Source organism: Poecilia formosa, unplaced genomic scaffold (genome assembly GCF_000485575.1).
Source record: "Poecilia formosa unplaced genomic scaffold, Poecilia_formosa-5.1.2 Scaffold208, whole genome shotgun sequence".
Taxonomy (NCBI): Eukaryota; Metazoa; Chordata; class Actinopteri; order Cyprinodontiformes; family Poeciliidae; genus Poecilia; species Poecilia formosa.
Window position 1 is genome coordinate 931,911 of NW_006800147.1, and position 12,806 is coordinate 944,716.

At 34.3% G+C, this 12,806-nt stretch overlaps 1 protein-coding gene across 1 annotated transcript; it reads right to left on the reverse strand.

Moving 5' to 3' along the window:
• Nucleotides 1–1,328: 1,328 nt before the first annotated feature.
• LOC103148594 (putative ferric-chelate reductase 1) lies at nucleotides 1,329–5,750 on the reverse strand. The gene is made up of 7 exons (XM_007567437.2): nucleotides 5,583–5,750; nucleotides 5,118–5,201; nucleotides 4,061–4,270; nucleotides 3,306–3,410; nucleotides 2,961–3,111; nucleotides 2,700–2,822; nucleotides 1,329–2,174 (listed from the first exon to the last, which is right to left on the reverse strand). The coding sequence occupies exons 2-7, from the start codon at nucleotides 5,193–5,195 to the stop codon at nucleotides 2,122–2,124; spliced, it is 720 nt and encodes a 239-aa protein (XP_007567499.1). The 5' UTR covers nucleotides 5,196–5,201; nucleotides 5,583–5,750; the 3' UTR covers nucleotides 1,329–2,121.
• Between the last annotated feature and the right edge of the window lie 7,056 nt (nucleotides 5,751–12,806).

Genomic DNA, 12,806 nt, shown 5'->3' on the forward strand with positions numbered 1-12,806 from the left:
ATTCACTTTCAATCTTCTTGTGAAGGTAAACTTAGTGAAGATATGCTAAGGTCTCACGACATAAAACAGGTTTGACATGTTAATGGAACTTAACAAATGCTGAAGTACTGAAACCTGTTGAAAAGAAAACAATGGAGATGTTTAAACATTCTCCACACTTCCTGATGTACCTGTTAGGCTTCCAGTAAAGGATTACAATGAATATTTATGTTAGTACCTATAAAATAGAGGGTGGTGTAAGAGCAGAAATGGTTTCGAAACGCATCTGTCAAAAGGTATCATTGAACATTTTTTAAAACTTGTCCTATTTTTCTCATTTGTGTTTTTTCACCTACTAAGCTAAGTTACAGGTCCAGTACGTCAAAAATACAAGCAAATATTCCTTTTAGCTTTTATAACCAAGATAGGTTGCTATTATTAAGCCCTAAAACAAATAATACATTGTTTGGTAGAATTGTACAGAAACTATTGTTGCACAATGCCCTCTGTTGTGCAATTATTTAAAGTTATTAAATCAAAGTTTTCATGTATTCTAATCAGTGGTGCAGGTGCCTGAAAACAGTCCAGCAGTATAGTATTTTTTTAAAAGAAAATAAGGCATCGAGTTTGCTTAAGAAGGTTAGAATCAGATGATAAATGTCACAAACTAGAAAAAACATTTTACTATCTGATAAACTTATTGTTTTTTTTGCAAAGATATGCTTTGTATCCAGCTACAACTTCTATCACCCAGAGAACATTTAAAGGGTTAAAAGACTAATAAACTAATAAACAATACAAGATGTAGAGAAACTCACCCATGCGTTTATCTTTCGTTGCATTGATTACTTTAAAATACTTATGTTAGTTCATAAATCACTGAGTGGCTTAACACTAAAATACATTAAAGTTCTGTTGTTGTATGAAACTTTCAGACAGCTCAGGTTTTCTGGTTCTACTCTGCATCCCCAGAACCAAACATGGAGAATTTACCATTGAGTTTTTATGCTCCTCTGATCTGGAACTATAACTTAATAATAATTAGTTTTATTAATAAAAGTTGAAACATAAAGTCTGGATTACAGCTTTGCATTACTTCTATTTATATTGCTGCAGTAATGTAATATTTTAGTTTTATCGTGTAAAGCACGTTGAGGTGTTTTTGTTGCTGGAATGTTTTATACAAATTAACTTGACTAAAATGAACAATCGGGGCACCGCAGGGCTCCGTGTTCGAGCACCTGACATATTAATGAGTAAAAGTCAGAGACAAGCAGGTAAGACATTAATCCATATATTTGGTGATGATAAAACGTAACTGCACTTATTTAAATACATGCACAAAAATATTAAAATTTAATGTTTATTGTCAAAAAATACAGTTTATTAAGAAAAACGATAATGTGGTTATCAACATTTTCTCCTGATTTTTCCATTGTCCCTTGCTAAATGTCTCAAACTTTCACATTACGTTTCTTACACATCTCGAAGCGAAGCAGAGTGCTCATAAATATGTGCTTTGTCATTTTATCAGTGTTCAACCACCTTTCATATCTTCTCACATACCAGCAAAAGGCATCAACTTGTACCAAGTGGCTTGTTTCCTTTAGCCGTACCGTGACAGCTGGAGTGTTTGACAATCAGATCCAGAATGTTGGTCGACTGCCATCGAGGTTGAAATCTTGCTTTCGGTTTAGTCGTTTTTCTGGTGTAGTGAGTTCTTCTGGTTTCTTCTGGCTAACCGACAGATAACTTAATCTACTTAATGAAAACAAGACAATCCTGAGCTGGGATGGGCTCCCATTAAGATGACAGATTTAATAAACAGACGAGACCTGCTCACATTTCATTTCACACAGTAATAAAAGCATTTAAAGATAGTAATTGTATCAATAGATATGTTTACATTATTAAAAAATATATACCTTAGATCACCAAAAGGTTTGCAGAACCTGAGCTATTAGTTTCTTCATCTCGTAAGTGTTTAGAACAAACAGTGCAAAATATAATTATACATCTATGAATTAGCTTTGTAAAAACACTTCATAAACAACATGACACTCGGTTTTTGCTGCGTTTTAAAGCAGCACCCTTCACTGTGTCTTTGTGGGGTTATAACAGCTTCTTCTTCTCTGTGTTTGATCAGGCGAACGTCAGGATGGACAGTGTGAGGAAGCTGACCAGAGGCAACACAGCTGGAGGAGAAAGACAGAAAGACGTGTTAATTAGAGAAGGAATTAAGGCCCTAAAATGTCTTAAATTCATTAAAGAACATGTGAGTTGGTCTTTAATACACAAATCACAGGTCTTAAATTGTGTTATGTCAGGTCTAATCTTGAGTCGTGGGAATTTCCTGTCAGGAAAAGGTTTGACATCTTCATTGCGTGACTCAAGATGGTTAAAGCTACCGCTAACTAGCTGCTAATACTTGCTATCGTGCTAGCCTTTTTGGGTCTGTCGTTGCTAAGCTGCTGCCAGGTGCTACAAAAAGAGCCATTTTTTTACATTTCTGTCATGATATGGGTCTTACATTTTATTCATAATGGTCTTTAAAAGTCTTAAATTTGAGATGGTGAAACCTGCATAAAGTCTGATCCCTGTGGAGAGTATTCATATGTATTATTTGTAACATCTTTGGATGTTAGGTATCGTCACAAAACATTATTTTGAATGTAGGAATATGTAGATCTAAATATTAATTAGCTCGGTGTGTAGCTTACCACTAGAATAGAGAGGATAGCTGCCCCCTGTTGGTGCTGCTGTGGTGTTTGTTGTCGAGTTTAGGAAGGTGGAAAGATCTGTAGCATTACCAACTTTAAAAGAGAGGACGGCAGGAAATACACCTGAAAGAAAATCATTCTTTTTAATTCATGCCTCAAACATGCAAATTTCTATCATTTACTAAACTGTAAACAGCTAAACACATAAACATTGTATACACAATCCAAAATGACAGTGTTTGTTTATATTTGTGCTCTTACCTCCAGTGAGTTGTCCAGATGTGATGACCATTTTGTAGGTGGTATCGGCGGCGGCCCTGAGTGCAGCGTCGGTGGTGGCATTCAGACCAGCGACGTTAAACGTACACTTGAGGTTGTCACCAGCGATGGTGTTTTGAACATCTGTCATAGCCTGAAGATTTGAAGTCAGAGTCATAAATGCTATTCCATAAAGATCTAGTAGATACATTTTAAGTTAATAAATGCGGATCACATAATATTTTGTGAGTTGTGAAAACTCTTACTTTCCTTTTTAGCATGGAAGTTATTTCGTTGAAGTTATTTTACAGATGTAGGAACAATGCAATGTTAAAAGTTAAGTCTTACCTTCGCTAGTGTACCGTTCAGAGTTCCATTGACAGAAACCGTTGACATGCTGAAGAAAGACCCGTTGTTTGAGCTGTTTTGACCACAGACATAAAGCATGATGTTCTGTGGAGAGAAGCAATGCAACATTTCAGTCAGAAATTATGAATATTGTTCAAAGTTATGACTTTAAGTTGTCTTCAGTTTAGCTTACTGTACACCATCATTCGTCATAATATTTACGCCGCCTAATTTTATTAAGCTGAACACAGTAAACTAAGCCGAGATAAATTAAGTTCATGCATCTAAAGTAAACTAAGCTAAGTTAGGCTAAATGCAGCATAAATAAATGGAATCAAGCTAAAGTACGCTTAGCTTAGCTAAATTATGATGTTAGTTAAGACTATTTGATTGACTTTGATTAGGAATATTTCCGCTCAGTTTCAAAATTAATGTCATAAAGTCAGACTAAGCTAAAATAAAACTCGCTAAACTAAGCTAAGAGTTATTTAGTGACAGCTAGCAACTATTATAAAAATAAGAATAATTTTAAAATGTAAAATTGCAGTTTTAACCAAAAAGTAAAAGGTTGTTTCTATTTCGTAGCTGTTTGATTTTTAAATAATTAAACCCTTAATATTTACATTTTGTGTCTGGGAGTCTACACTTCTCATATATTATGCATATTGTTAAGCTAACTAGCAATATTTTGTATCTCCCTGTTTTTTCCCCAAACATTTATTCAGAATAACTTTTGAAAATGTAATAATCATTACCTGAGATGGGCTCCTGGTGAGACCCACGGCGATGTATCCCGTAGAGTTCCCACTGATCTCAAAGGCCAGGTCCACGCCATTTGGGGGGTTCAACTTTGTGGGGCGAGCAGATCCAAAAAGACATGTGGTGGTGTTGTCTGCAGGGTCGCAGGCATCAGGTTGCTGCACGCACGCTTTGGTTGAGCCACATCCTGTTTTAGAAATGACAACCTGGAGACAAAAACAAAGCCAGAGTCAATAAACAGTCAAGAGATTCTTTAACTTCCTTGTTCTGGTGGAGCTTTAATGTGAAGATTAGATGCCATTTCTGTGTTAATTACATTTAAAAATCAGATTCTGTTTCCGTTTTCTTGCTTAGCCACTAAAACTTCTGTGTCAAAGCTAATGGGTAACTTCCTTCTGTCGTCTTAAGCTCCCAGTAAACTATCGGTTACAGTTTAACAAAACCAAACCAAAAGATTTTGAGCTTTTGTTTGTTTCCCCAAGTCTTTCTATTTGTCCTCTGAGTTTTTAAAGGTTATTCAAACAGCAAAGCTTTTAAAAATGTCCAACAAATCTAAGAAAATTTGTTAGTAAGTTGGATTTTAGACATTTTTGTAAGTTCAGCACTGCAAAAACACAAAATGTTGCCAAATATTTACTTAGTTTCTAGTGCAAATATCTTAATACACTTGAGATAAGACAAGTAACTTCAGCGAGAAATAAAAAATAGTTTTAAGTGAATAACTCCTTAATATTTATGAAAAAACACTTGTTCCACTGGCAGATAAATTCATTTATTCATTAGTGGAATAATCTAATAATGACACCTTTTCATCAATATTAAAGATTTACTTAAAACAATCTTACATCTTGCTGAAAGGTTTTCTATAACTTAGTTTTGTCTTTTTTAAAATGTATTAAAATATCTGAACTGGAAACTAGACCAAAAATTAAATTAGGTAATATTTTGTGTTTTTGCTGTGAGATCTTTTTATCTTGTAAGTACATCAAAGTTGTTGGTAATAAAGTAGATTAAAGTATTAACACTACAATAATAATAATAGTAAATACTAACCTGTGACAGGACTGGCTGGAAACTGAGAGCCAGGAAAACCATCAGTGTGGCGAAAGCCTGCATCATCTTATGCTCCATTTCTGCCTGGAAAATATAAATATTTATACAAATCATGTTAAAAAAATTTGTTTTAAGGATTTTTATCTTTTAAAAAACATTCAAATGGAAATTTTAATTTTGCAATATGTTTTAACTTTGTATGAACAATTGAAATTTAATGAGGTAGAAAATACATATGATAGAAAAAAGATAAGATTTATGTTGTTATTTCTGTTGTTTTTTCACAGAAATATAACAGAAAAACATAAATAAATCTTACTTAAAGAGGTTTATAAAATTACTTTGACTAAATGTATGTCTTCTGGTTTACTGAAAAATGATCAGATTTAAAGTTTTAATGTTTAAATAAGTAGAAAAACCCAAACCGGTTTTTGTAAAGAAACATAAAGTAAAGTCTTGACTTACTGGATGTGAAGGTTGGTTCAGTGAGGAGTTGTTGGCAGCTGGTGCTCTGGGGTTCTGTTCAGTGGGGGAAGCTGATGGCGCTTTTCTACAGCCACCTGGAAAGGGGCGGGGCTTAGCAGAAACACCTGTCTGGGTACCAGGATGACACAGGTGCACCTTTGTTTTATCTTTCTGTCAGTGGAAAAAAAGGTTTCTGTGGAACGAGTTTGACCACTGAGGGGATTTTTGAGATTCATTAGTCAGATGAGACATTCAGCTTTAGGTTGTACAATGAGTAGAGTTTTTTAGTGTAATGTTACAGGATCTCAGCTGGATTTAACTAGGACACTTCTAGGACACCTTCATTTGCTCCTTCAGCAAAGCAAAAACACAAAATATTACCAAGTATTTTTGGTTTAGTTTATAGTCCAAATATCTTAGTACTCTTGAAATAAGACAAAACTCACAATAAACCTTTCAGCAAGATATAGGAAATTGTTTTAAGTAAACGATTCATGAAATAAGTGTAAATATCAGTGTAACTAGTTTTGTTATCAATTTTAAATAATTATTTACTTAAAACAAGCTCCTTTGTCTTTCTGAAAAGTTATTTACAAGTTATTTCAAGTGTGATAATTTGTTTGTACAAGAAACTAGATCAAAGATAACTTGGTAAGTTTTTCTGTTTTTGCAGTGTAGTGTCAGTTTGAAATGCTTTGTTAATTTTACCAAACTTTTTGTCACGTAGACCAAAATAGGCAAGTCAAAATCATTGGCAGGTTGAGAAAATAAACAGAAAAAAAACAAACTAAAATTTTTGGAAACTTATTTATTGTAAAAAATAAAACTTAAAAATACATTTCTTTTAAGTTTTGTTGTATTAAAAGAAAAAAATAAATTTCTTTTAAGTTTTGTTGTATTAAAAGAAAATAACCTAGTTTTGAAATTCTTTTAGTTTCGGTTGAATAAATTTATTCTCAGTTGTTAAACCGTATTTCGTTCATTTTATTTCGAAATTCTCGCTATGTTAATCCAAGTTTAGTATATTAAATAAAAGCAAAGAAGGATTTTCAGTAAAAGTTCTACTTATAAAAAGGATACTTTAAATATTTACACAAATCTGTTTTCAGAAAATTGTCAAGTCAATCAACTATTCCATTCCTACAAAAAAAATGTTTTCTATTGTAAGAAAATTATGTTGGTAATATTGTCAGCCTAATTAAACATTTAGTAAACAGGTTTGTATCATTCTTGAACTGCAGATGTGGGCCACAAAAAATATTTCCAACGGCCACAATTGGCCCTCGAGCCACACTTTGGACACCCCTGTTGTAGATGAAACAGGATGTACGTCTTTCAAACCATTTTGTCTCTTGTTTTTTTGACCTTCTGGATGAAACATTGATGCACTTTTGAGGAAATTTTATTGTTATCATCAGATAAAACCTGAAAATACATAAAAATGTAACTAAATGTGTTTATTGCATCATAAAATTGGAAATTGTTCAAAATAGGAATCATAAGATCTCAAGAAAACCAGGAATTGTTATCAGCCTGGAGAACCCGGATTGGAGCGTTTATATTATGAAGCAAGTTTTTTATTACCTGAGATTTTAACCTTTGGGCCAAAAAATATAATTCCTAAAAGCTAAAATCAGCAAAATGGTTTTGGGATTTATTTTTACCTACTCAACAACAAACTAACAAATAATCAGATTTTTTTTATAGGATTTTTTGTAAGAATGGAAATGTAGATCCAAAATGTTTAATTGCTTTTTAGACGGTAACTTGTTAAATCAAAGGCATCCAGTTTGCTTTTGCTTTTTATTTTGGGCTCCATTGAAAAAAAGTGAACAAACTATTCCATCTATTGTCAGCAATAAGAACAGAATCTAGGTCAGTCATCGTTTGAAACACTTACTACATTTAGCCAAGTTTAAGGTTAGTAGTTAAAATCACATTTTGGATTAATTTAGAGTCCTGGTTACCACTACAACAGAGGGAATCCAGAAAGTTTGGAAAAGATTAACACTTCGTGCTGCGTCTTATGTTTTATAAGTAGATTTTAAAAGTCAGAGTTTTGTACTAATTTAATTAAATTTATTCTTGAAATGTGACCACAAAAAGTCAGTCCAGTGGCCGCAAATTGGCCCACACGCCTCACTTTGAACACCCTTGCAGTAAAGTCTTTTAAAAACACGTTAATACAGACCCATTCAATAAATTATAATGTTACTGAAAAAAATACACTTGTTTGAACCTTCACCAAGTAAAAACAAATAAAATAGATTAATTAATTGGGTACAGATGTTTTCAAGCCTTCATTTCTGCCAATTATGTTGATTTTCTGCTAAACAAGACATTTTAAATGTTTTAAAAACAGAAAGTTTAGTTTAGAAACTACAAGGTTAATCTAAAAGTCATAGCTTTGTCCTAAATTATCTCTTCAGGGCCACAAAAAAATTCATCTATTGGTCACACAATGGCCCACGCTCCCCACTTTGAACACCCTTGCTGTAAAATCCTGACACCTTCTCAGAGGTTAATCTAAAAGTCACAGTTTTAAAGAACATAAATGTGGGCTAATTTGTACTAAAACCTTATTAAGGTGAAGAGTTAAAGCAGTATTTACACAGATTAATGAACTGGAATTTCAAACATAAAATAGTTGCGTTACAGCAGTGTTGAAATGTTTTCCCGGTGATGGGCCCACATGATGATTAGTTCATAACACCTGGAATGTGACACCTGAGACGTTTTTAAGGCTTTGACGTCATCAGGTAAAGAAAACCGGACAGTTTGGTGCCATGATGCCAAACGAGGAGGGGCTGCGTTCCTTCCTAGCTACGCTCTGGTTTTACCTTTCAATTAGTCACTTAATGCTGGATGTTTACCAAATTACGTCATCTGGATTTACAACCAGCAGCGCTGCAATTAAAACAAAAAATATATTTAAACAATTCGATCTGTTGTTTTAGAGGTGACCTATTGATTATGTTTACAGGAAAATTTGATCCAAGTTGAAGACGATTATATTTCCTGAGATCGGTGTTTAAAACTGGGTCATGTTTCTGTTGTTACCAGAAAGACTCAGGAAAAAAAGTCTAATTTTAAAAACACTGAAACATCTTGGAAATGTTAACATTACTGCCAAAAGAAAAAGAAAACAATCTATTTCGGTTAATCCCACACAATCAGCATCTTAAATGTTTCTCATTTTTTGTTTTTCTGGTAAAGAAGGAAACAAACAGTTATGTGGAGCTGGAAACCTTATTGACTGGATTCTGAAGATGTTTTGATTTACGAAACTTCTCGTAAAATTGCCCAACGTGAACTTCCTTCTTCGTAAATCCAGGTTTTGTTTTGAAAATAATCCGTGTTTGTTCAGTTTACGGGAAGAAGGCGGAGAAAACTAATAAAGGAGAAAGATAATTTTAGAGCTAAATGGGATTCATTTATTGCATTTTAATTAATTGCCACTATTTTGACCAACTGCTGCTGTTTTTAATATAAACAAAGCTTCATGTGAATCACTTGAATAAATGTGACATAACAGTTTTTTACTTTGGGATCCATAAAGTATTTTTGAATTTGAAAATGTTTTTGGTTTCTGCACCTTTAAGCAACTTTACTGAAAGTAAACAAAAACATGCATTAAAGTGACCAAAGATAAGAGAATTAAAGAAATAAAACATTATGGGATAATTATTAACCTTTTTAATACAGTTGAAGATGCAAATAAATGCACTTAATTTTGTTTTTGAACTAAATCAGACTTTTATCATGTAAATGAACAGAAAATAGAAATTTAAGCTAATGCATTGAAGTAAAGAATATTTAAACAAGACTCAAAATAAACAGATTTTTATTTTTTGTGGAACAAAAAGTAAAAAGGTTTAACCCTTTCATGCATAAATTATGATCCTTTGTGTCAGGATTTTTTTTTCTTCCAATTTTTTTATTTTCTTAAGGCATAAAAAAAGGTAGGGAAAAATTTGTAAAAACATTTTTTTTTTTTTAGGTGATCAATTGTAATTTTCTCCAAATACAAAGTTATTTGAAAAATCCATCAGTAGTATCGTTCTTTATCTGATATCACAATTTTGTTTTTACCGTCTACAGTGGAAGGAGGGACCGGGTCTGTCGGCCATATTGGATTTAACAAAAATAATTTCTTGCATCAGCAGCTGATGGCCAGTAGTTGATGGTGTATTTTATGATGCATTGGTGTCCACTTCAGTGGTCTGTGTGCATTTATGACATAAAAATCCACAAGAAGCACAAGAAAATGGCTTTTAGACAGCTGTCCACTGTAGTGACCGCTATGCATGAACAGTTTAACTTTAAAGCCTCTTCACTAAACAATAAACTCTTATTTATTTGTATATTGTTGAGTTTAAGACTTAGATTTGCTGCTTTTGTCGGGGAAGCTCATACATCTGTGTTATCTTCATTTAGGTTTATATTGTGATCCTTAACCCAACAGACTGGCTCTGTTTTTTGTTTGCTTTGCGGCTCTGAACTTCTTGTGGCCGAACCCGGCCCAGTTACGTTTGTTTAAAGAGCAAATAAAAGAAGAAAGGAGACAATAAGGCCTTTCATTGAGAGTAGGTCAGTTTGATTACTGCTGTGAGCTCTGGCTGTCACAGAGAAATAAGACGTAATTAACTAAACAACCTGTAGCGTTGTTAGTCTTTATAAAACCAGGCTGTACATAAATAAATAAGAGAGATTTGGTTAGATTTTTTAGCCGCTGTTTTGTTTTTGGTCTTGCCGTTTTGTGGCGAAGGGCTTGAGTGTTTGAACAGCCGGGTGGAGCCGCATATGGAGGTCAGATCGAATGTCACCCCTCCTGTTTAATGTTCCATCATGACAGAAAGTCCATGTAACGACTCCAAGCTTTTAACGACGCAGCCTTAACTCTCAGTCTCAGCTGGTTTTACGACCATTTTCACCCCCCATGAACTCACAGTGACCTTAAAGATGACCTATTATGCTTCCTTGAACATGTCAGGACAGGTTTATGGCCTACACAAAACACGTTCAATACACGTTTTGCTCAAAAACATTCTTATAAGATGAGATTTTAGTTTGTTTTAGTGCCTCTTGTCACTCTAAATCCAAATAAGCTGCTGCTGGCCACGCCCGCCCGACTCAACACTTACACTCGCACATGTAAATGGCTACAACCAGATGTGCACTTTTACAACCACAAATCTTTGAAAAGTAGAAGCAGAGCCTCCTGCACTAACAACAAGAATGCAACAGGCGGTTTCTGGATGGTAACTCAACAGTAAAATGCTTTTCTTTACCAGCAGCCATTATACAGCAATAAAATCAGCTGACTAAACATCCTGCAGCTCAGTTGGGGTTGCTAGGTAACGGGCTGGGTTGCTAGGAAACGGTGCAGAGCCCATCGGATGTTACTCAACTTATTGTCAAACAAATTAGCCTGGTAAAACCAGACCTCTGTATTCGGGCTAGTCACTTGGCTGTTGAGAAATGATTTCTTCCTGGAGGTGTCGAGTCTGTTGAAGCTTTACGGTTTACCAAATTGCTAGCGTTTAGTTGTGAAGTATGTAATGCACCAGTTTGACACTATGAAGCTAAGAAATTGACATCATTGTTCTGTTTGCTGATTGGTGCGGTTGAAATTCTGCCTAAGGAATCCCAGTGAATGGGAGAAAGTCCAGACTGGCTGTGAATCGAGTGGAAGTGCACAGAAAGGCAACGGTCAGGCTGCCAGAAAAACCGCTGGGTGGATTTTCCTAAGTAGTTGGGCTGGTTTTAGAAGCAGTTGAGACCCAAATAAAAGTATAAAAATGTTGAAAAAGTGAATTTTGCGTAATAGGTTGCCTTTAATGGCCCTATGACTCCGAGTGTAACCCACTAGTGGTGTAAATATCCCAACAACAGGAAGGTTCATTCTTCTAGGGCTGGGTGAGATGGCTTCAAAATAAAATCTCCTGATTTTTTCATACCAGATTCAAATTGCGATTAATTTTTTTATTTTTTTTATTTTGTTTTCTAGAAAAAAAAATTACAAATGATGACAAATATTTTCAAAATGCCATCTGTGAGTTGTACAACGGAGCATTAGGCCACACTATGAAAAGTTTTAATTACGAGAATGTAGTCATAATATTAGAGTAAAGATGCAATTTTACAAAAAGAATGTTTTAAAATTATGAGAAAAGTTATTTTAATGAAAAGAAAAAAACATCACCAGCTCATCCATGTTTCTTTGAAATAAACTGAGAATAGTTTGATGCTGCTGATGCGTTAAAAGACTAAATAAAACCAACATCAAAGCATAACTTCACAAAAAGCCTTTAACTTTGCAGTGGCGCTCTCCAGAGGGGGACCAACGGGGCCCACGGCCCTCCTGGAAAATCCTGGACTTTATTGTATTGATTGGATGAAACTTTTGACTCAAATTGAAGAAGTTGATGCAATCTCGACTTCCTTAGATGGGTTGCTTTAATCACTTAAGCTACTAATGAAGTCATACTGCATTGTTTTGTAATTTGTGTTCATTATATGTGTTCATTATTATGATTCAAACATGACTACACTGAAAAAAGCTAAATTTAATAAAAAATATTGATTTATTTTTGTTAAATACGACACTTAAATAACTTAATTGGATGAACTTAATTTGATAATTTGTAACTCAATGTTTTTAAGTTGGATCAACTGTTTTCCTTTTTCAGTGTCGATGACTGAATTGTATTAAAACAAAGTAAGGTGATTTAAACTCGATCACATGCTGCTTTTTGTAAACTAATACTAGTAATTAAGTATTGATACTGGAGAGTGTTTTCGGATTCATGGGTGGAGACGCTTCTGAGAACATTTCATTTCCGTCCTCGTTGCTGTGGTAAACTCTGCCTCTGGTTTTGTCTTTGGGGACAGTTTGATGTCGTGACTCATACTGGGAATCATCTCTCACTTTGAAATGGGATGTTTTGCCAACCACCAGACACACCTGCAACTGTCACATTACTTTTGTGAAGAATTAGTTCAGGCAGTTCCAAAACATCGTGAAACTCGCTGGTCAGTTTGCCACAAATATTGACAGACATATTTATGTTTGAAGGAAAGGAATTTGAAGAAAGAATGAGGAACCGGTTTTAGATTTGTTTGCGTAGCAGCAAAACTTCCAGCAGATTGTTTTTGAACATGCCGCTTATTTCTGAGACTAAATCTGTCATTAAATCTGTGAAGCATCCTAAGTTTGCATAG

Excerpts from the sequence above, each read along its gene's own strand:
- LOC103148594 (XM_007567437.2), bottom strand. The coding sequence starts at position 5,195 with ATGGAGCATAAGATGATGCAGGCTTTCGCCACACTGATGGTTTTCCTG. Across the intron at positions 3,411-4,060 it reads TCACCAGGAGCCCATCTCAG|AACATCATGCTTTATGTCTG; the intron begins GTAATGATTATT and ends TTCTCTCCACAG. Across the intron at positions 3,112-3,305 it reads TGAACGGTACACTAGCGAAG|GCTATGACAGATGTTCAAAA; the intron begins GTAAGACTTAAC and ends TCAAATCTTCAG.